General features: G+C 49.4%; 1 protein-coding gene across 1 annotated transcript in view; it reads left to right on the top strand.

Annotated features, from left to right (window-relative positions):
- The window catches only part of SLC37A2 (solute carrier family 37 member 2), a 59,577-nt gene extending 45,336 nt beyond the window's left edge, over positions 1 to 14,241 (top strand). Inside the window, 7 exon segments of the mRNA XM_073320785.1 lie at positions 563 to 648; positions 4,211 to 4,259; positions 5,614 to 5,687; positions 8,051 to 8,129; positions 9,227 to 9,324; positions 10,910 to 10,974; positions 13,905 to 14,241. Coding sequence (XP_073176886.1) covers positions 563 to 648; positions 4,211 to 4,259; positions 5,614 to 5,687; positions 8,051 to 8,129; positions 9,227 to 9,324; positions 10,910 to 10,974; positions 13,905 to 13,920 — 467 coding nt within the window. The 3' untranslated portion in view covers positions 13,921 to 14,241.
- Positions 14,242 to 24,238: the final 9,997 nt, after the last annotated feature.

Here is a 24,238-nt window from a genome sequence, read left to right as displayed (position 1 = left end):
CTCAGTTGCACCTAAACTGTCAAATGTGTCTCCTGATTTGGGTGCCTACCTTGAGATGAGGCATGACTCCTAGAGGTGTTCAGCATCCACCACTCCCATTGCTAGCTGGAGTCGTGGGTGCTCAGTGCCTCTGACCATGAGTGTCGCAAGTTGGCCCTGTTCTCTGCCTGGGCTTTATCTGAAAAATGGGAGTAACACTTGCCCTTCTCACCGGGGCATGGGGGCTGTAAGGATTGACTCCTGTTTGTAAAGCTTGTTAAGAGCCATGGAAGGCGAGTGCTAATAGAAGTACCAATTATTATCACATATTTTTATTATTCTGCTCACTGATTGGCTTGTAGTGACAGCTGTTTAGAATCTGGGCCCTTGCTGCATACGTCTGTTTTCCAGCTCAGAGTGTGAGTTGCCTGGAATTCTCTCCTCTGCCTGAGGGCTAACCGGTCACCAGACAGTAACATCTGTCTGCAAGGCGCCGAGCACCTTCCTGAAATCGTGTGGAAAGGCAGCAGTGGGACAAACCCCTGCTCTGACAGAATACAAAGTATGTGACTTTCTCGTGCAGGAGGCATTCTGGCTGGTCTCATATCGGACTACACTGGCGGCAGGGCCACCACATGCTGTGTGATGCTGATAGTGGCTGCTCCCATGGTGCGTATTGTGATGGAAAATGCTCACTAGTCCTCGGTCACGAGGGCTTGACACGAGCCTCTTCCCTCTGCTCCTCCCAAGTAAGCCCCTTCGAGTCATATGCACTTTCCTGCGATGAGTGGCCAGATGGAATCTTGTGCAGGGGTCTGGAACCTAGGGTGGGATCAGCATGAGTCACAACTTGCATGTCTAGCTCTTGTTCCTGGATGAGGATATTCACTCTGGAGCTCTTCCTAGCTCTTCCAGCATCCTCCACAGCGGGGCACAGGAGGCCATGTGAGAGGCTTTCCTCCACCCCCTGCGCTCTGCTCACTGCCCCTTCCTGAACCTCTGCAGTGAGGGTGCCACCTCCACCTCCCTTGGGAGTCTACTGCACTATCCAGCTGCTTCTTCCTAAACTTCTACTCCTCAGCCTGATACCAAGTGTGCTTGGTCTGCACCCTAGAGGCTGACTAGCTTCCTGGTTCTGCCCTGTGCTAGCTCTTGTAATGTCCTCCCGTAAGAGACAGGAGCCGTAGAGCAGTTCTCTCAGCACTGCTGCTCCTCTGCCTGGTCGATGTGGGTCTGAAACAGAAAAGCTATACTCCACTATTAATGTTCAAAACTCCCAAGCGTCATTCCTAGTGAGGCTGAATCAATCACTGAATAGGGACCCGTCTACTCCCTTTATCATAGAATCATAGAATATCAGGGTTGGAAGGGACCTCAGGAGGTCATCTAGTCCAACCCCCTGCTCAAAGCAGGACCAATCCCCAACTAAATCATCCCAGCCAGGGCTTTGTCAAGCCTGACCTTAAAAATATCTAAGGAAGGAGATTCCACCACCTCCCTAAGTAACCCATTCCAGTGTTTCACCACCCTCCTAGTGAAAAAGTTTTTCCTAATATCCAACCTAAACCTCCCCCACTGCAACTTGAGACCATTGCTCCTTGTTCTGTCATCTGTTAGCTGGAGTAGAAAGGCAGCCTTCAGGATCTTGGTGTCTCCAAGAGGAATGGAGGGTGGGAGGGAAAATGAATAGCCATCCCTTTTGTTCTAAGGCACTGGAGTTCTCTGCAGCACAGGGGAGCTCTTGGTGCAGCTGTGAATCAGTGAGGTGCAGATAGCAGTCCTGCTGCTATGCACATTTGGCAGGAGGCTGGCATCTGACTGCTCCCTGCTGGAGCTCTTCCTCTGCTTGAATGCATGGTGGCTCAGGCAGGGAAAATTATGGGGAGCCCTCCTGTCTACTTTGCACAGCACCCAGTAGCATCCGGGAGGCTGTTCTTAAACTCTGGCCGCTCATCCAGGCGTCCAGGACTGTCCGAACCTGCTGCACAGTGATGGAAAGATGGGCCTTTTGGCTGGTATTGTCTGGGCTGGTGGCAGGTTATGGTGCCTCTGGGTCACCAGATCAAAGCAGCCAATGTTGATAGTTGCTGAAAGCAACCCAACCCACCCATCACAGTGGACAGAGTGCTGCAGATACCCGTGGGCTGTTTGAGGATCGGATGCAGATGCTAATTTGTTATCTGCGCAGGGCTCTAACAGTGGGACTCCTTCTGCCAGCCAAGAAGTGTCCTGTGGGTTCTGGAGTAAAGGAGGAGTTAAAGTTAAAATGTTTGTGGCTTTTCCCCCTGTGGGTAGGATACCCCCCACATCTGTGCTGAACTCCACTTCAGTTTGACTTCACCGTTCACCCCTAAAAGCAACTAATTGGACCAAGTTGCAATGTGAACGCACTCTGACTCTTAGTTGCCATTCTGTTCCCAGCCCAAATGCCTCTGGTGCTGCAGTCTATCATTAGTGCAAAGCTGCGGCGGTGAGACCCTGTCTAGGAGGTCAGAATGCTGGCTCTGAGGTCCTGGTCCTGATGCTGTGGTAGAGCAGTGACAGCACCACGGAAACAAGTTATTTTGTATTGCTGGATTTCACCTTCTTCCAGACTCTGGATTCACGTCGCCCACCAAATGAAACCGAATCCCAAAGACAGCTATGTTTGGCTGGCTGCCCAGTTACCAGCTGCTGGTATTTTATCTGGCAGTCGAACCACAGAACTGAAGGCCAAATGAGAGATTCTGGCTCTGTTATTCCCCTTCAGTCCTGCCCTCCCATAAATACCTGCCAACATCTGCTCTGGCTGACTTACTCAATTCACACTTTCTGGAAAGACTAAAAATTTTCTAACCAAGAAGTAAAACTTAACTTCCTCTTAAAAACACATTGCTGAGTGACCAGCAGGTGTCTCTAGAACGCTTCCCATAACCCTTGGCTTCAGATGTGATTGGGTGGGATGTGCACTGGCAGGATTGACACTGGCTCCTGCTCTCCTGCCATGTGGCAACGACGCCCTTCCCTCAGCAAGCAGGATGGAAGTAACACTCTCCTTAAGATGCCACAGTGGGCCTCTTTTCCTACACTCAACTCTACAACTCCTAAAGAGATCTCCATTCAGGATAATGGCTGTTAATCAATCTAGTGCTATCTTGGAACTAACAGTTCCTTCTGATCCTTGAATGACCCCCCCTCCCGCCCATATCTGGGTGTGTCTAATTGGCTCTCCTCACCCTCTCTGTTTTACTCTTGTCTGGGAGAAGGGGTGAGAGACAGGTACAGAATCAATACTGCTATGTCGTCCACCCTGACACATCTGGTTCCAGGAGTTTAGCATGGAAAGCATGAGAACTTAGCTGTTGGAGTGCAGGTTAGGTTTTCCCAAGAGCCTTCTTGAGTAGAGGCCAAATTCTTTGAGCATTTCCTTTTGCGCTCAGAGGGAGCCATGCACATGTGCATGTACTGCCCCCCAAATCCCCCAGTCACAAACTAGGTCTAAATTAAGGGCCTCGATGTTTATTTAGGCAGCTAAGTATGTGGGCTGAAATTTAAAGGGAATGAGCACCCCAACAGCTGGCTTCAGCGGGAGCTGCAAGTACGTACTCGGTCCCTTGGAGAATGGATTTAGCGCCTGATAGGCCCCCAAGCTAGACAGTATTGGGTCCCTCCTTTGTCTGAAAGGATCCAAATGTGGACTCGGGGTCTTGCACATATGGGGGGGAGGGATCGCTCAGTGGTTTGAGCATTGGCCTGCTAAACCCATGGTTGTGAGTTCAATCCTTGAGGGGGGCCATTTAGGCATCTGAGGCAAAAAAAAAATTGGGGATTGGTCCTGCTTTGAGAAGGGGGTTGGACTAGATGACCTCCTGAGGTCCCTTCCAACCCTGATATTCTATGATAAGATAAATGCTCTTAGCTGGGAAAGGGGATGGGAGAAGAATCCAGGCAGGTGCAGTGAGCAAGCCCTTGCAACTCGTCTGGGACCCAGAGATGCTCTGCTTGATCTCGAGAGGAAGGCGAGTTCCTTCTGGAATGGGGTCGGGGGGAACTTGAGACAAATCGCTGTTCTGTGTCCAGGATTGTCCATGGAGGGTTTCCATGGAAATAACCCTGATACTTGTGTCCACTTGTCATGGCTGCAGCTAGGCCCTCCACCCAGCTGGGGTCTATGGAGGGAGAGCAGAAATTAAGTAAGGGGTTTGGTAATTCTAACCTGCTGGCATAATCAATATCTCCTCTTTGCTTCCAGCTATTCCTGTACAATCACGTTGGCCAGAATGGAATAGCCAGTTCAATAGGTAAGTAGAACTTCAGACTCTTTTGAACAAACCAGTGAGTTTGTTCACAAGTTTGAGTTTCTAGATGAGCCATCTCTGCCTCTCTGGAGGCAAATAAACCATCTAGACTCCTCCCATCTCCTCCAGAATGATCTGCCCTAGGGAAATCTTAACTGGTAGACCCTGGACTGTAGTCATGTACACTGGGAGAAGTTGTCTGATGCTAGACGGCTCTTTAATCTAGCAGCCAAAGGCAGAAGTATCTTCCAGCCAATTAAGTTGGCAAAGTTCAAACTGGAATAAGATGGCTTTTTTAACAGGGAGATTGGTTGACCATTGGAAGAATTTATCTAGGGATGTGGTGGAATTTCCATCACCTGGACATCTTCTTCTAAATCACATCATGGCCCCAACAGTTATTGGGCTCAATGCGGGAATTGCTGGGTGAAATTCAGTGGCCTGTAGGAAATTGGACTCAGTGATGACTGGGCCCCCTTCTGGCTTTAAAATCACAACTAGTCACTGGTACCACACGGTTGCTATTGCTGTTATTTTGTAAATCTCCCCTGTTCACCCCCCGCCAACACCCCATTTCTGTCTTCAGAACCTGTTTGCATCAAGGTCCCCAGCAAATCTTCCTCTGATCCAGGCCTCACTCACTGTCACACTTGTCAAAGCACCTAACTATGGCTGACAGGTACAGAATAAAGTGATGCTGTCACAGCCCAGAATGTTCCCTTCCCATCTGCACTCAGCCTTCCCCAAGCCTTGGCTTATTCTTTTGTCACCACTGTAGTCACGTTCTAGGCCTTCGAGTAGCCGGGGGAGTGGAGATGCAATGGACCCACAACTAGTCTTATTTCATCTCCTTGCCCTCTCCCCAGGACTCAGGCTCCAATTAGTTATCAGCCAAGTGACTGAAATGGAGGTCACGGTATCACTGAAGTCGTGTTGTAAGAGTTTGTTCCTGCCTGCAGGAGGATGGTTCTTGAGCCAGGCACTTGGGGAGCAGAGGCGGGAAGATGTGACATTCTGAAAGGGAAGAGTAAATGTGTAATGCAGAACCAGTCCTGCAATGGCCTCCAGAATAGTATGTTGGAGATGGAGAGGGGACACTCAACCTAACAGGGCCTTCCTGGGCTGCCTGTAACTCCAAATGGCTCTTGCTTCCAATTCCCTTGCTCCCAGGGTGACCTTGTTGTCCCGCTATGAACTCAACGGCAGAACTATAAGCTCACAGAAATTAGAAGCACCCAGGAGATCCTGCCAGTACAGCAGTGTAGCAAATACACAAATCTTTGACTGAATCGCCATAGGCTCTTGGCATTCAGCAGGGGCAGCTGTGCTGTAGAATTGATACTCTTTCTCTTTGCAGCTATGCTCATTATATGTGGTGCCCTGGTGAATGGGCCTTATGCTCTCATTACGACAGCGGTTTCAGCTGACTTGGTAAGAATTCTACTGTTTGTTTTTTCTTAGGGCAGGTCTATACTTAAAACACTGCAGCACTTCAGTGAAGACACTACTTATGCTGATGGGAGAAGCCCTCCCGTCAGTGTGCGTACTTCACCCCCCTGACAGGAGGTAGCTTTGTCAGCGGGAGAAGCCCTCCTGTCAGCATAGTGCTGTTTACACCAGGGATTAGGTGGTTTACCTGCATTGCACAGAGGTGTGGATTTCTCACACCCCTGTGTGACGTAGTTATGCCGACCTAATTTCCTAGTGTAGACCTGGCCCCTCTCGTCTCACTTGAGCCTTTTTTCTTATTTTTTGGCTAGGTCAAAGTTTGAGGCCTTCCATTCCAACTGCAGCTTTTTGTGCACCGCCCTCCATACAAAGGCTGTTCTGTCTCCTCTCCGTAGAGGGTTATTACTGGTGTATCATGTGCAAATACCTGCATCTTGGGCCTCTCCTTAGTGCAAATCCCTCCTCTCCCCCCCCACCCTCCCGGGCTAGGATCGCACACAGCACAAGTGCAAGAAGGTCTTCTCATCGAGTGTAAAGCTGCCACCTGGGCTGAGCCCTCCTGGTGGCAGGGGGACAAGGGCTGGGACGCTGCATTAGAAACTTGGAGGGATTTAAGTGATGTGGTACAGAGTGCTCAGACATCTCGGAGGCAGTTCAGAAGGATTTGTGGTTTTATGCAATCTGCTGGCTGGCTGTAAGCATCCCTGAGATAAATTCTCCAGAGCAGCCTTTCAAGTATAACGTGTTCGTTGTTATCTGTTTCAAAAGATTTAGTCCAGTCCAAGTGTTCCTCAGTTATGCAAGGATATTTTCTGTTGCTGCTGCTTTTAGGACTAGAACATCTTATTCCCAGCTCTGGGACATGCTTGGACTGAGACTCTTCAGACCAAATGTGAGGCTAGCTGGTAAACAAGCTCTATGCTCTGACAGCACAGAGTCCCATTCCTTGCCATGGCCCCGCTGCCAGCAACTGCCCAAAAGTTCCTCAGTAACAAACTGGAAGGCCTTCTGATGGACAGGGGAAGCTGTCTACATGCTGCTCGCTTTCTCCTCTAAATAACATTCTCCTTAGGAGCTTCCCATTGAGACTCTATTATAGTGGGGAAGTAGCACCACTATACTTAAGGTGATTTTACAGCCTGCAGTTGGGCTTGCATCAAGCTAACTTCCCTGTACTTCAGTGGGAGCAGAGCTGAGCCAACACAATAAGCTTTTGAAAATTCCATCCTTAATTCATAGGGAAGTAACTTTGGGTTTTGTTTTTTTTTTAAAGATGACACTTTCAGCTTGTTCAAATTGAAGATATTTCTACCTGCTTTCATAACTGGCTTAAAGTTAGGATTTTGGCTGTGTGGGGAAAGAAAAGAAGGGACTTAAAATCTAACTCCTGTTGAATTTCAGTGGTATTTGGGCACCTGGCTCTGAAACCTCTTTGAAATCCCTAGCCTTAAAAACTTTACAACTGCGGAGTTAATAAAATCAGATGGGATTAAAATCACTGGATTTTTAGCTCTCGTAGGAAGGGTCTGGTTTATATTTGTGCAGTGCCTAGCACAATGGAACCTTGCACATGACTGGGGTCACTGGGCACTATAGCAATGGAAGTCCTCAGTAATGATCCTATTATCCATTCATCAATCTTACTATCAACTCAGGCAAGCTACAGAGGTGCCACCCCCACCCCTTCTCCTCCAAAGATTCAGTACAAATGTAGCTGAAACGCTGATAAGTAACAGCAGAAACCTGACCCAGGTCTGGCCCCTGTTTCAGGCAGCAAGATGCAGTAAATCTGCAAAGAGGCCAGCAAAAAAATCATTCTCCCCCAAACCAAACTTCAGTCTTCAAAAATCCCTCGGCTCCAACCAGCACAAGCCAGGACTCCAGAGAAGCCAAAGCAGCTTCTCCTTCAGGCAGAGCAAAGTACTTCAGCCATTGTGAGCTCTAGTGCTGCTCGTCTGCCTTTGGAACATGGCTGCAGGAGGCAACATAAAATGTGCAGATAATCAGGCTATTGGAATGCTGCCCCTTCCTGGTACATAGAAGGGGAGCGAGTTCCCAGAGATGAAGAATCTCCTTCTCCAGGCCTTCAAGAAGAATACCTTCAGGTTTCCCCTCTTCAAGGAACTGTCTCTCTAGAGTGTGTCTTCCTAAATCTGCCTTCACAGAAGAAACCTCCCTGGCATTTTGATACCAGCATTCCTCGCTGGAAGCTGGAGACAGGTGCTGGACTAACCCCAGTAACCAGAATGAGTCAGGGTTCAGGATGCACTAATGGATCACAAATTGTACCCCTCATTTTCACTCTAGTATTTTGATTTTTTTTTTTAACTTCACCTCCCGCACAGGGAACTCACGAGTGTCTCAAAGGAAATGCAAAAGCCCTGTCCACTGTCACAGCCATAATTGATGGGACTGGATCTATAGGTGAGTAGGGTTGGCTGTACTAACCAAAGGGGGCAAACTATTCCAAGAACTCCATACAATAGCTGAAGAACCTAATTCAACCCCCAGCTCTCCTGGCCCCCAGTAGGGTCAATGTTCCTCTTGCCCCCAGGCATGAGCACCCTTTGCCCAAAGGGAACGCAGGCTGCCGGTGAGCTGGGAGTGGTCTGGGGCCAGCCCAGCTCACTTTCCTTTCAGAGAAGGGAAAGGGAGAGAGACTCTTTACTTCCCTATGCAGGGATGGTGATTGGGTCCTGTAAGCTTCAGCCACCCATTCTCGGGCAGGCAGAGAGACGGGAAGGGAGGGGATAAGACTCAGGGGACCTGTTGTGTTCCCGCAGCCCTCTCTCTGCCCCCCCCCCCCGGGGGGGGGTGGGAGCTAATGGTGCTGGTGCTGCAAGGAGCTTTTCATACTGCCAAGAAGAATCCAACTGCATTACACAGAGGGCCCCGGTGCTTAAATGGTCCCCAGTGCCCAACAAATAACCCTGCTGTGGAACTGAGCTAGGCAGTGAGGCACACCCAGGCTGGCACTAGAGGAAAGTTACTGCCGGCTACTCCAGCTCTGCCTGTCGTTGGAGCCAGGGGCGTCCAGACACTCGCTTCCTTAGCAGGGCTGTGAGGCTACTGCTGGCCATGTGGAAACTGCTCAGAGGGGAGACCTGGAGCAAGTTCTTCCGCTCTCTTCTGGCCCTTGAGAAGTGGGAGCTGGATCTGCAGGCCCAGCTGCAGCATCCGGCAAGTCTGGCCAGTGCATGATAGCAGGGGCGGTGGGAGAACACAAGGGGGCATAGCTAATAGCAGCGGCTGCCAAGGTGGAAGTGGGAGCAAGACGAGAAACTGGCAGGGGGAGGAGATGACTGGGAGAGCTGGGAGAGCAGGCAGAGGAGCTGGAGCCTGCATCTCTTGGCACATGCAGCTGTGAGCATGCAGCCTTCAAGCACTCACTCCAGCACGTCTGTCAGAACTGATGTGGGGGCTGGGTATGGGTTTTCTGCCCTGCATACGCCAGTGCCCAAAGGCTGGCTGCCCAGGATGGTTCCTGGCTGCTAGTGATGTGCGTTGTTTGTCCTTTGCAGGTGCTGCTCTGGGCCCCCTGCTGGCAGGGCTGATCTCTCCCTCTGGCTGGAACAATGTCTTCTACATGTTAATAACAGCGGATATCTTGGCTTGCCTGGTGGGTTTCTCTTGAGCCTGCTGTGGCTTCTTGATGCAGATTAGGGGACTGGTGTGCAGCTGGGCCAGGGGTTGTCTGATTTCACAAGCTAAGTGTCTGGCATGGCCAGCATTTGGATGGGTGGCCTCTAAGTAAAGGCCAGGAGCTGTAGCACATAATACAGGTGCCTGAGTATTTGGTGCTCTTCTCTCCGAGGCAGCAATGAATTTGTGTCCCAGCATCCTGAGGGGTTAACATCGTGTCTGACAGACAGCACCCAAAGCATGCTTCTCAAGCATAGAGGGAGGAACTCTGGTGTTGCGACCAAATGCCAGTGGGGTTAATTGCATTTGTCTCCCAGAGTTACTCCTGGAGTGTCAGCTGGATACAGGAGTCTTCATTTCCTGCCCTAACTCTTGTGTAGTGCTGCTGGGCACATGTCAAACAGCAACTGGTGCCACTATCAAGGTGGCTCCATTTCAGTGCAGGGAGCATTTCCATCGCTTAGAACATGCTCTGGGAGCTTTCAAGATAAAAGACAAAAGCATGCATGGTGAAAGTGGTGGGCTCTGTATAAAGCCAGACATGATGAGCAGCCTCTTCCATCTACAGGGCTGCTTTTATGCACAGCAGGTTCTCTTAGCCATCGTGAAGTGGTTCCTAGATTTGTAACACAGCCTCGGCTCTGAACCGCTTCACTCTTCCTAATTCCTTTGCACTGCACTGGGGCATCGAAAGAAAATCTGCACTCTTTTCTCCCCCTTTTTCTCTGACGATCAGTGCTGCTGTTAACTGGCCAGTGGTCGCTGAAAGGGGCCAGGTGATCAGCGGTCAAGGCACTAGACTGGAAGTGGGGATACCTGGGTTCTATTCCTGGCTCTATCACTGACCTGTGTACAGCACCTAGCACCACCATGGGGTCCCAATCTTGGTTGGAATCTGTGCTCTTGCAGTATTCCTCCTCCACAGCCCCAACAACATCACTGCTCTGCCTTTTTTTTTGGCTTTCCACTTCCATAAAGAGGTAACTGTGCTCACTGAGACTTGAATCCTGCACCTTTCCATGGACATCCTGATCTACATCAGGAGCTTTTCCACTCCTGTTTTGTCGGATTTTTGATTGCCTTTGTGCATGTTTTGCTTTGCAGGAACACGTTAGAAAACAAGACTTTGCAGGAATAGTCATGGAGATGGCAAATTATGTGAATGTTTCAGAGCAGTTGCAGAAAGTAAAGCCTGTATTTAACCAAGTGTTGTCATTAGAAACCTGATGTTAGGAATATGCTCATCCAATCATGGGATAGATATAGGCCCTGTGACTCCTTCGTCCCATCCGAATTTTGACTCTTGAATACTCGTAATGAAAATGCTCTCAATCTACAAACAAAGAATTATTCCCTGAAACTGTGGTGAATTATTTATTCACATTTATAGACAATACATGGCCTGACAAACTAAATTCAAACTCAGTCATTCATCCAGTTTTGTTTGCCTACTTCTCATTCACTCCGGGGATGGGGCGGGTGGGGGGACTGTATCTTCAATACTTTCCCAGAGGCTAGAATCGTAAGTCAGATATTCATCTTGAGTGTCTTTTCCCTTCCAGTTCCTTTCCCGGGTGGTGTATAAAGAGATTAAAGGATGGTGTGGCTGCTACACAAGAAAAAGAGGGTATGTGCTTCTAAAATCCCAAGTTTTTGTGTATTTCTATGACTGTTCTCAGATCTCCTGTAGCACTGGCGGAGAAGCCCCCACTTCCAGCGGTGTGTCCTGGCCTGGCAAAATATGCAGGTATGGTATATGCTGAGTGCACATAGGAGTTTGAGATATAAAGTAGGTGCCATTGAAAAGGGAAACATACCGTACTTGAGTAATTTACCTCTACTGCTGCATTCCCTGCATTTAGAATGGGAAGCACCCTAAATGCTGCTGTAAATGTTTTGTCTTTGATGGAACCCCCTGCACAATGAATGCCTCCCCACCCCCTATCCTCTCCAAAGGGACATCTAGAACCTGGGCCACAGAAGTACCCAGGGAGAGTTATGACTGTTCTCATGACCCAAGAGTTCTACCTCCAGCCTGGCAGCACCCTATTGATGTGTTCTAAATGAGTTGTCCTTGTGTGTCTTCTTAGCTCGTCTGTGGCACTAACAAACGCAGTAGTGTTGGATGCGAAATAGTTTGTATTGTGAGTATCTCTGGTATTTTGCTGCCGCAGCTAATTCCACCTGCGATTTATGCTGATTTTTCTTTCTTGGCATTTGTGGGGTAAACATGAAGGTGTCTGTTCTGTGGCAAACTGAAGAAGAGCAGAGACCCAGGGCACAGTAGTCCTACATCAGTCTTGTGAGGGAGCAGCTTCCAAAGAAAGGATCCAATATGTCCACCAATAGTGTCCATCCCCAGTGCCTGACTGTGACAGCAAAACACGCTGTGCTCTGGGTCATATTGCAGAGTAGTGGGGCTAACTGATCAGAATACTGCTTGAAATGTCCAGACACACTGGTCTGGACACCAAATTTTTAGTCATAGAGTATAAGGCCAGAAAGGACCATCAGATCATCTTGTCTGACCACCAGCTAGTTTATTAAACTAACAAACTATTAGTGGCAAAGTACATAGCCCCACTGCTCCTGTAACCTTGCCAGTGAGTCTGATGATAAAAATATAAATGTAATGACGTACCAATCAAAGTAATTTCCAAGCCTGTGTAAAATGAAGGTAATAATCATGTGTCTGAATCAGTATTGTCATAAAAATACTCCTGTCCTGGAGTCAAAACAAATTGACAAGATTGTAGACTACATTTCTCAGAGGCCATCTTTGCTCTTTAACTGACAGTCCCAGGGCAGCTCATGATGGTGTAGGGCTGTGCTTTGCCATATGGGATAAGGTGTGTTCCCGCCATGCTCTCAGGAGCCTGGTACGCTACATCTTGATTTCGTTTACAGGTAAACAGCTTTTTTGGTAGTCATGTTCTGGGCTCCTGTGTTACAGTAAGTCTGGCCCATGTCTCCTCCTCAGCCCTGGTGCAGAGTAACAAGACTCCTGCTTTCATGTTTCGGCTACCTTGTCACAAAGGGCCGAGTTCTAGCTTCTCCAACCTGCACAAGCTCCCTTTGGAGTGACGTGTGCCCATCTGCCGGCAGAAATGGGCCCCAGGGAGAATGTGCTGTGAGCAGCTCTGGCTTTGGGAATGTGCCACTCTTCACTTGCTGGGCCCACCAAAGGATGGCAAACCTGCTTCCTTTATGTTGGTCAGTCAGGGTGATGCTTCAGTCTCTGTTTAGAGCCCTTTGGTGTCTGAGGCTCCAGTCTCATCCCTTGGGAAGAGAATATGGTGGGCTCAGCCAGCTAATGACAGCTGGACCTCAATTTATATCTGGCTGGTTCTGCCTTCTTCACCTCAGTCACCTCAGTAGCAGCCTGGAAAAGTAGGGCTGTAGCCAGGGTGCCTCTTGTTGCATTTCATGAGACAAGGTTCCCTTTCTTCAGGGCTTGTGAGCCTGGCACAGCTGGGAGAACTGGGCCAGAAGGCTGTGGGTTTGAGTCTCTGCAGTGTGATTCTGGCTCATCCTCAGTGATAGCTGTGCAGAAGCAAAAAGAGAAGGGAATGCTGCAGTGCAAGAGCTGCGACATTCAGCTAAGATGAAGGCCAGATCCCCACAGGGACGTGGGCATTGCAACACCTAACTTTTAGGCATCTAGAAATCCCTGGAATAAAAACAGGATCCACAAAGCCTGAGTTAGGTGCTAGTTTCCCTATGCAATGAATTGGGGGGCAGGTGCCTAAGAATGGGACCAACAAAAGCCAGCCTCTTCTCCTGTGGATCTGACCTGACAGTAACATCCCATCTGCCAGCTTTTGGTGGCTGGGCTAGGAAGTTGGGCATTTCCCAACAGTCAGTTCTGTCCCCAAATTCCCTCTCAGAGTAAGGGGTTCTAATGTCTAAAGCTGAGGCCCAAGTGGTCACTGGGGGCTGCCTCACTGTCTGCATAGTCACTGCAGTGCTGGTGTCTCCTTACGTTGGGGACCCCCAGCCTCTGGAAGGTGCTGCAGCCATCCCAGCCCCTGGGTGGTCCTTGCGTGTCCCTCTTGGGTTGTTTCTCAGACTCTCACCATTTAGTTCCCCACTGAAATCAAATTAACAGCTGTGAGCTGTTGTCTGCTCTCCGGGCCACCCACTAGGCTCTTGTGTTAGCAGGAACCAAAATGGTGGTGATATCTCTGCTGCCTTCTCTCCCTGCTTGCTCCTGTTTCTCCTTTGGCTCTTTCCCTCACATAAGGACTCCGTGGCTCTAAAACTCAGCAGGTGAGGTGAGCTGGGTGAGGGCCATGCAAAGGGGCAGGATGTAGGTACTAGTGACTTGGCTTTGGATTCTGGCACCGCTGCAGTTATTGAACAATCTCCATCAGAGCAAAGTTCCATCTGTCCCTGACTGTATCTGAGCACCTGGGAAGTGGTGGCTATTAAGGCTTAAAAGGGCTTCGGAAGCTTATTGAATGTAATTAAACTCATGAAAATAAACTCTTCCTTGGCAGGCGCCTGCCTGATCACACTCCATGGGCTGTGCTCTAATCATGGTTCTTGTTCTCACAGATTTAAAGAATTTTGACCTGACTCCCTGTGACCAGAGACAGCGGAGTGCAGCAGTGATGGGCTTTGCTGGCAGAACCCACCTTTTAATGCTCTCCGTTTAAAGTGGGAGGAATTTTATGGAGGCAAAATGAACTGGTGAGATGAGTAGTTCTCTAAAACCCAACCACCACGGACTCTAATCATTGGCAGCAGCTTTAACCAGGGCGAAGGTGTGGAGAAGATGGTGTATTCTGGGCCAGGACTGTTTTGTGAGGCATAACTGGGGCCTCTGTCTCTTACCCGCTGCCCCTGCTCCTCTTCCATTATTTCTTTTATTATTAAAAGGGTGCTAAACCTGTGTTGTAGTGGAGCTTCTCTTTGTTCTGGGAGTGGAGGGAAATGTTCCCAAGGTCGATGGGCTCAAGGAGCTGCAGAGACTGGCATCCTTCTGTGCGATGTGCTAGAGCTTCTGGCCCTTGCCTCGTCGAGATCAGCAGTTCCATCTCGGCACCAGGTGATTCTCAAATGATTGACAGTCCTCAGGTTTGAACCCCACTTCTGGCTTTTCAGATGCCTCTATCGTCATTTGTTTGTAACATTGATTAACCTGCTCAACAACTGAGCCGAAAACTTGCCAGTTCCTGTGGCTGGATTCTCTCTCATTCTGGAGTTTAAAACAGTAGGTACTAATAAATGGATAGTGATTAGCTATCAAATAGGTATTGCAAGCAAGAATTTTATTTTGGGGAACAAGACAAAGGGTTGTCTCAATGCTCTTGGCTCTCCATAATACAAAGTTGTGCTCGACAGTAGAACACTGCCATTTGGCCTGGGAAAAAAAGACTCGTTAGTTTAGTCCAGGAATCCCATTTCTAGATTTGCTGATAAACACAAACTAAGGTTTATTATGTGCTTTGCTGTTTCCAGAACCACTCTTTACACTGGAAGGAAGCAGCATCTTTCATAATGGTACCGGTTTATAATTTTAAAACACTGTATGATGGTTTGTAGTTCAGAATCTTTGTGTGAGATTATAAATTCACCCAGCCTCTGTGCAAAGTGAACTATATTCCTATCATTTGAAATGTCTTAATCTGCAACTGCAGGCCCCTGACAGTTGTTTTAAGAGTAACTTCGACAATTTTTGTAAGGACACTCTGTCTGGGTTCTTACACCACGCTTATCACTGCTCTATTCAAGTGCCAAACATCCCTGTGAGCTGTACTGTGAGGGGGAGGGGGAAAAGTTAATCTCTCCTACAGCCTCTGTATGTCCAGAAGCAGCTGACTAATGTATTCCTCCTCTTTCTTAAAGTGTCTTTAGGAGCATAGGTGTAGATTGGGGGATCAATTCTACCCAGGCCAACAGGGCTGTGCATGGGGAGTAAATTCCGCACCTGCCCGGGGCTTGCAGTTTGGGTGCAATACTCCCATGTCCCCCCAAACCACGCCCATGCCTAGGGATCATTGTGCTACAAAGAGAGATGCAATGGGAAGAGGAGAATGGTGGTGGGGGAAGGAAGAGCCCCATTTAAATCCAAAATGCCAGTCTGTGCCAGCTAAGTACAGGGCTTCTGTATCTTAACAATTTAACACCCATCTAATTCTCAGCCTTCCAAAAAAGAATGAAAAACTGGTAAATTGCCTTCATGACCAATAATAGGCCTATCAAATCGTCTATTTATCAATCCACCCATCTCCATCATCTCCAGTAGTGCTGGGTGCATCACTCGCTCCGAAGAGACAGATCGTTGCTGCCAATGTCTTAGTCTAACCAGCTGGGCGTAACATTCGTTCTTAATGAGTAAGTCAGAGCAGGACAAGCTGCTTATTGGTTCTGATTCTTCCCCCTGCCTCACCCTAGTAGTTTTATAAGAGCAAAGCGGCTGCATTTCGGTGGCGACAGTTCTCCGGTGGCCGCACTCATCGGTGGCATTTTGGCGGCAGGTTCTCCGGTGGATGCGCTCCTCTCCTCTTCGTTCCTTGGCGCTAGCCCTGACAGCAGGCGCACATAAACGTCCCAGCAGGCGCCCAGGCGCCTGCGGGCACCGCATTAGGGACCATTGGTGTAAAGAAAAGGGATGCAGTCCTCTCCAAAAGTCCTCAGTGCTGCTCCAGGAGAATTTGTCTCTCAAAAGGCCATCCGCTTATAAGCAGATACGTCTCTACTGCTGTGCTGGGAAAGCAAGAGAGGCTCCTGTTAGGTACATCTACACTGTAAAGAACAATCCGCAGCATAGAGTCTCAGGCCCTGGGTTTGTAGGGTTAAAAATAAGAGTGCAGCCGTTCCCGCTCTGGTGCCGAAACCTGGCCAGGGAAGAGGATCTTTGTAGCTCAGGCTCCAACTGAGCTGGTACCACCTACACTGCTGTTTTAGCCCCACAGTCCGAGCTTCGTGGACCCAGGTCAATTGACCCAGGCTCTGGGATTCTGTCCGGGGGGTTTTCTTTGCAATGTAGACACACACTTAGTATAGCAAAAGGGAACTGAACATAAATCACAGTGCAAACATGGAACTGCCTTCAGCAGAAGACCTAGCTGAGCATACTGGGAAAAGATGGAACTTTATTATCTGGCAGTCGCCTCCCCCTGTGTCAGGGTTAGATCCGCAAAGGGACTTTGCTGCTTAATGAGGCAGCGGGGAACCCTGGCACCAACCTAACCTCTGCTCAGCTGCTGCCAGCCCCTGGAGGCACTTATGTTTCTGCTGGGGGAGCATGCACAAAACTGCTCAAATTTTGATGTCACTGAGCTACTTAGTTCCTAGTTCAGGCCTAAGCCCTGGTGGGATTCTCAGAATAGGCGTTCCCCTGCCTATCCCAGCTGTAGGGTCCAATCTGTGAAGCGTCGTCAGCACTTCTGACCTACACAGAACCTGGGGCTCTGTGTCCGTCTGTGCAATTATACCCACTAACCCTATGGTCAGGGCACTCATCTGGACTGTGGGAGACCCAAATCCCTGCTCTACCTGATAGAGATCAGGGACTGGAACGCAGGTCTCCCATATTGCAGAAGTGCTCCAACCACTGGGCTACAGAATATTCTGGGGTGGGGTCTCTCAACTCTGCAAATGATCCTCACGTTCAGAGATCGACCTGGACTCCTCAGCACTGCTCAGGGGCTGACGATCACTGCTGGCAGGCGTCCTCTTCCTGCAGGAGTCAGGCTACTTTTGGTGCCAGGATCTCCCCGCTCCACAAAGGGGTGCAGGGCTCAGGTGCAGATTATAATAACTCTGCTAAAAACACAACTCCTGATCTCCTGCCCCAGCGCTCAGCCACGCTCCCAGCAGGCGGGCAGCCCTGAGTGAGCACCAGAGCAGCACTGGCCACGTGGGGCCTGGTCTGTCTAGGAGCTGAAAGGCTCACGCCGCCCGGCTGGGGAGAGAATTTTCTCACAAAACTCTGTGTGCTGAGCGCTCTCCTGAGGAGTGAAAGCACCAAGCTGAGGGATGTTGCTGCCAGGCATCTGGAGGCCAGTTGTCAGGGGAACCCTGCATGCAGGCCTGGGGCTCACCAGCTCCCCCATACCAGTCCTGCCCCTTCAGTAGCTGGCTCCAGCTCCTCCAAAATGGCTTCTCCCCTCTCCCAGCGCTCCCACATCCTGCTGGTCACCCTAGGTCTTCTTCCGGGGCTCTGACTGGTCAGTCATGTGACTCTACTCCCCACCACCCCCAGACATGGCCCCTCCTCTGAGCAGGCAGCTGGTGGCCATCCAGGCACGCTGCCGTCCTTCCCCAGAGCTCCAGGGGCCATCGCTCGAAATCGGGGCTCTCCTCGCTCCCTCGGGGCTGCTCACAATCTCTGAATCTGCCCTTGGCCCCCCTTCCTCCCGGGACAGCATGCGTCTTCCTGTGCCAGCAGTACACAGAGCCAGGAGCCAAGCTGAGCTTCCCGGGGGTTACTGATCTATAATTGATACCAATTGGACCAGGGACTCCCAGCATCCCAGGCAAGTGCCCTAACCACTGGGCAACTGCGCCCTTCTCTGTCTGGCCACATCAGTACTGAATTGTACACAGTGGGACAGTGTCAAGCCCCTCAAATCTGCTGGAAACCAGACTGGTTTCTGAGGGAAAGCAGAGTGGGGAGCTGCCTAAACTAGCCAACAGGAAATGCCAAAGTGAGGGGTGATTTAGGTACCTCAAAGGGAGTTAGGCACCTCCCTCTGCCTGGGATTCACAGCTGTGAACCCACTGCTGCTTCAGTTAGGAGCCTAAGTCAGGTCAGAAAACTAGACCATGTCCCCCGTTCAGCCCATAGCCTGGCGGTCAGGACGCTCACCTGGGCTTTGAATTTTCAGCTCCTCACTCGGCCTGATGTGGAGCAGGACCTAGGGTCTCCCATATCCCCGCAGAGTGCCCTGCTCAGCAGGCAATCGCTCCCCCTCCCTAGCCCATGGCGTATTTATACAAAGTGGAACCGCTTCAACAAGAGCCCCCTCTCCCCCCCGCAGGGCACTCAGCCTGGGATATGGGGGACCCAAGCTCATGTCCCTGCTCCACATCATGCAGAGCAGGGATTCAAACCTGGGTTTCCTGGCCCACCCTGACCCTGGGCTGCTAGGTACTATGGGCCCTGGAGACCTATATTCCTGACTGTGTTTTGTGCAGTGCCAATGCGGTAAACATTGTTACCTCAAGGGGAATAAGGCAACGCTTCAGAAAGGAAAACTTAGGAATGGTAGAGGGGAGATAAAAGGAAAGCCCCTTTTCTCAGAAGGACAGACTCGACTCCCGTATCTGTCGCCGGTGGATTTAGCTTACAATAAGGGTGTCCCTCCCTCCCTGTGTGATCTAATAAAAATGAAGAAAAGACAAGGTAATATGGTGCAAACAAAGGTCAGTGGGTAAAGGTACAGAAACCTGGGGAAACAGGGAGGGGGAAGAAACACAAACTTAACTGTACAGTGATTCAGTGACTGGCTCTAGGAGCTTGAAACTCAGACCCACGAAACCTTCCTTGGCCTTCAGAAAAACAATAAATGAAACCCCAGTACCGAAACCTTTCCTACAATTTAGGTGCAGTGGGCTCTATGCACGGACACGAGGCCCAGGACCTTCTCCTCTCCGGCTAATTGGAAGCCTTTGAGGAGGACCGCTCGGGGGGTCCCGACGACTGCCGGATTTCGTCACAGGCAGGGAGACCCTCTGGGATGATGGACACCAGGAAAGCAGGACCCTCCACAGGTAAAATGGATTCGGTTCGCTGGGGCGGGGATAGTGTGGACAGGCCTCTGCTTTCTCAACCTTGCTGCGGGCTAGATGGTACTCTTCTCTCGAGCTTTGGAGAGCTGGGCAGAGCCGACCGTGCGCACGCTACCGCTGGAACGGGCAGCACCGTGCGGGCACTGAGCAAGATCTTATCAGTTCTCTAAGGCGGGAAAAGTTTGAGGGAACAGAATGTTGGGGGTTGGCTCTGGCGGGAAAAGCCGGTTCAGTCCGGTTTGAGCCAGAAAACTCCAGTGTCTAAGTTGTAAACAAGTTTGCTTACAAAGATGGAGTCCAAGGGTCATAGTTCACATACTCCATATTAAATTCTATTGAAGCCAGTGATTTACGTAACATTACTTCAAAATTACATTATTAAAACACCTAATTAAACGTATTAAACAACACCAACATTTTAAAACTTTTTTTTATACCTAACCATGCTCTGAACATACCTACCAGACTGGGCCCTGTAGGAGAGCGAGGCTGGGGAATGCCTGGTTTGAGAATCCCACTGGCGGTGAGCTAGGGTTTCTCAGCAGCTTGGTGGTTCTGCATATGCCTTTGATGGAAATGTGGGCACCTGGTGCCCCTTGTCAGCCTAAAAGTGGGCATCCCAGTGTAGGCAGCAGCTGTGCAAGGATTTTGAGGTTCTCAACGGTGTCTAAATCTCCAATTTAGGCGCCGATAGTGGTAGTTAGACATCTAAGGGCATATGTGGAGCTAGCCCTAAGACTTTCACAAGCAATCCTTCAAAAGGGTCTGGTGCTCAGAGGTGAGTGCTCGACCCTTTCTGGCCATTGGGCCCTTTAAGTTGGAGCCTTCACAGGAATGGTAAAAGGCACCTCTCTCCCCTGGAAGTCTCCCCCGGGGAGGGATAGCTCAGTGGTTTGAGCATTGGCCTGCTAAACCCAGGGTCTGTGTTCAATCCTTGAGGGGGCCATTTAGGGGGTTCTGGGGCAAAATTGGGGATTGATCCTGCTTTGAGCAGGGAATTGGACTAGATGACCTCCTGAGATCCCTTCCAACTCTGATATTCTATGAATCTACCCTCTTGCTAAATTCCAGGGTCCTGCTGGAAAAGGAAAAAGAGAAAAAAAGCTGGAAAAATGTGTCAATAGGAAGTGTTAGGCAACCTTAATATGGGGGCCACTGCTGCCTCTTCCTCTATGCAGAATCTTAGAATCATAGAACTGGAAGGGACCTCAAGAGATTATCAAGTCCAGTCCCCTGCACTCATGGCAGGACTGGGGTCATGTAGTAATTTCTGTTGTCAGAAGGGGGTTGCGGTGCTATGAAATTTGAGAACCCTTGCCCTAGGCAGTTTATTCTAGTGCTTAACCACCCTGACAGTTACAAAGTTTTTCCTAATGTCCAACCTAAATCATCCATTGCTTCTTGTGCTATCCTCAGAAGTTAAGGAGAGCAATTTTTTGCCCTCCTCCTTGTAACAACCTTTTATGTACTTGAAAACTGTTATCATGTCCCCTCTCAGTCTTCTCTGCTCCAGACTAAACAAACCCAATTCTTTCAGACTTCCCTCATAGATCGTGTTTTCTAGACCTTTAATCATTTTTGTTGCTCTTCTCTGAACTCTTCACAATTTATCTACATCTTTCCTGAACTGTGGCACCCAGAACTGGACACAATACTCCAGCTGAGGCCTAATCAGCCAGGAGTAGAGCAGAAGAATTACTACTTGTGTCTTGCCTACAACACTCCTGCTAATACATCCCAAAATAATGTTTTGCCTTTTTTTTTTTGCAGTAGTGTTACACTGTTCATATTTAGTTTGTGATCCACTGTGACCCCCAGATCCCTTTCCACAGGACTCCTTCCTAGGCAGTCATTTCCCATTTTCTATGTGTGCAACTGATTGTTCCTTCCTAAGTGGAGTACTTTGCATTTCTCCTTATTGAATTTCATCTTATTTACTTCAGAGCATGTCTCCAGTTTGTCCAGATCATTTTGTATTGTAATCTTATCCTCCAAAAACTTGCAACCCCTCCCTGCTTGGTATCATCCGCAAACTTTACAAGCGCATTCTCTATGACATTATTTAAATCATTGATGAAGCTGTTGAACAGAACCAGATCCATAACTGACTCCTGCAGGACCCACTCATTATGCCCTTCCAGCTTGACTGTGAACCACTGATGATTACTCTCTGGTAATGGTTTTCCAACCAGTTATGCACCCATCTTGTTTCCCTAGTTTATGAGCCGGTCATGTGAGACAGTATCAAAAGCCTTAGTAAAGTCAAGATATACCACATCTACCACTTTCTCCCATCCACTGGGCTTGTTATCCTGTCAAAAAAAGCTATAGGTTAGTCTGACATGATTTGTTCTTGACAAATCCATGCTGACTGTTACTTATCAACTTATTACCTTCTAGGTGTTTGCAAATTGATTGCTTAATTATTTGCTTCATTATCTTTCCAGGTACTGAAGTTAAGCTGACTGGTCTATAATTCCCCGGGTTTTCCTTATTTCCCATTTTATGGATGGGCTCTATATTCACCCTTTTCCAGTCTTCTGGAATCTCTGTTGTCTTCCATGACTTTTCAAAGATAATCGCTAATGGCTCAGATCTCTCCTCAGTCAGCTCCTTGAGTATTCGAGGATGCATTTTATAAGGCCCTGGTGATTTGAAGACATCTAATTTGTCTAAGCAATTTTTAACTTGTTCTTTTCCTATTTTAGCCTCTGATCCTACCTCTTTTTCATTGACATTCACTGTTAGACGTCCGATCACTACTAACTTTTTTGGTGAAAACTGGAACAAAAAAGTCATTTAGCACGTCTGCCATTTCCATGTTTTCAGTTATTGTTGTAGCATTCCAGGTATATTTCTGACCTGTCCTGTGGCAGACAGGCTTCAAAATGCTGTCTCAGCAAAGAAAGGCTAAACTGGTCTCCAGGGATGTATCGCACTTGTTTGTTTGGGCCCAGTAAGAAGTTAGAACCCGCACATGGGGGAAATACTGTCTCATCTCTCTGGACATGCTGCATGGCCCTTGGTGGTGTTTAGAGCCGGAGCCCCGGGGTAGCAGCGGCAGGGCTCCGTCGGTGATTTAAAGGGCTGCAGTAGCAGCGGCTGGAGCCCTGGGCCCTTTAAATCACTCCTGGAGGTATCACCTCCGGCAGCGGGGCTTGGGCGGCGCTTTAAAGGGCCCGGGGCTCCCCACAGTGGCTGAAGCCCCTAGCCCTTTAAATCACTGATGGATCCCTGCCGCTGCTACCCCAGGGCTCTGGAAGCGGGCTCAGGCGGTGATTTAAAGGGCCTGGGGCTCCGGCTGCTGCAGGGAGCCCCAGGCCCTTTAAATTGCCAGACTGGGGAAGCCGGTCCGGTCCGGCACGGCGTACTGGCTCTTGGAGGGAGCCCAGCCCCATGGACAGCCTTGGGGAAGGAAGCCCATTCGCTAGCTTTAGCGCCCTGAAACCATCCCACACAGGCTGCATTTGGGATGAAATGTTATCCTGGGGCTAGTGCTAAGAACAGCTGGATTAACCCTAAACCAGCTGCCTGCCTCCCAGGGCACTGGACACCTCCCAAAGAACTCGACTGCTCTGTCTCACTGGCAACTCCTGTTTGCCACTAGCTCAGAAAACTCATCCAAAGTCTTCAGGGAGCGACAGGCTGGTCCCCTTCCCAATGAAGCCTGAAGGTTCTCATAGGGTGGATCCCATCTTCATGGAGAGATGGTCTCCTGGACCCCCTCTTCCCATTACAGCTCCCTTGTCTGGCCCCATCTCCCCCAGTAAGTGGGGCATAACATCACCGGGACAGCGACACCATGGAAAAGCACACCGGGGTGTTCCATTTCCCACAGCTCCTTTGAATGTGATCTAGCAGCTGGTTACAAGGAGGAGCCAGGATCACATGAGCAACCAGCTCTGTGCAGAGTGTGGGCTGTCGGAGAACTGGGGACACCCCAAGCTTTCTGGCAGGTCTGTTCCATCCACCAGAGCCAGCTGTGCCTGCAAGGAAGTGCTATCGCTCTGCGGTGGTGGGTTCTCCCCACCCGCAACTGTGCCAGGGTTGAGGATCTCTCCTCTGTCAGGAACTCAACCAGGTCTGCTGCATCCAGTTAGAAGTTTACAATAACCAGGTAGGGAATTTCTCAGCTCAGTGGGATAGCTGTCGACCTGGAGGTGTTTGCAGCTTTTCTGTACGTGCACACAGTCACCTCCAACTCACACAGCCAGCTTTCACTTCACAGATCCCCTCAGGGGTGACCCTGGCAGAGCTACAAGATCACACTAGTGAGCTATTTGTTACCAGGGAAGACTCAGACAAAGGAGCAAAGTTCTGCGCCTGTTTCGCTAACACACTAACGTGGCCTCAGCTCCTAGGGACTGTGGCCCTGAGGAAGGGTCTCAGCACTGCTAATGCAGCTCCAGCCATGGCTCCCAGAGAAAAGGGAGGGAAGGGTTCATGAGTCACAGATTCCAAGGCCACAAGAGACCATTGTGATTGTCTAGTCTGACCTGCTGTATAGCACAGGCCAGAGACCTGCCCCAAATAATTCCTAGAGCAGAGCTTTTAGCAAACCCTCCAGTCTTCATTTAAACATTGGCGGTGATGAAGAATCCACCACAACCCTCGGTAAACTGTTCCATTGGTTATTTACGCTCACCATTAAAAACTCATGCTTTATTTTCAGTCTGAATGTGTCTAGCTTCAACTGCTAGCCTTGGATCATGTCAGACCTTTCCCTGCTAGATTGAAGAGCCCATTATTAAATGTTTGTTCTCCATGTAGGTACTTAAAAGACTGTGATCAAGTCACCCCTCAACCTTCTGTTTGTTAAGCTAAATAGATTCTGCTCCTTGAGTCTGTCACTATAAGACAGGTTTTCTAATCCTTTAATCATTCTCATGGCTCTTCTCTGAACCCTCTCCACTGTATCAACATCCTTCTTGAATTGTGGACACCAGAAATGGACACAGGATTCCAGCAGCAGTCACACCAGTGCCAAATACAGAGGTAAAATAGAAAAGGAGGACTTGTGGCACCTTAGAGACGAACCAGTTTATTTGAGCATGAGCTTTCGTGAACCAAAGCATGCTTTGTGTGTATAAAAAAGATCTTCTACACTTTCCACAGGATGCATCCGATGAAGTGAGCTGTAGTTCACGAAA

The sequence above is a fragment of the Lepidochelys kempii genome, chromosome 22, assembly GCF_965140265.1.
Source record: "Lepidochelys kempii isolate rLepKem1 chromosome 22, rLepKem1.hap2, whole genome shotgun sequence".
Taxonomy (NCBI): domain Eukaryota; kingdom Metazoa; phylum Chordata; order Testudines; family Cheloniidae; genus Lepidochelys; species Lepidochelys kempii.
Note: the sequence above shows the minus strand (reverse complement) of the source record. Positions and strands in the feature narration are given on the sequence as shown.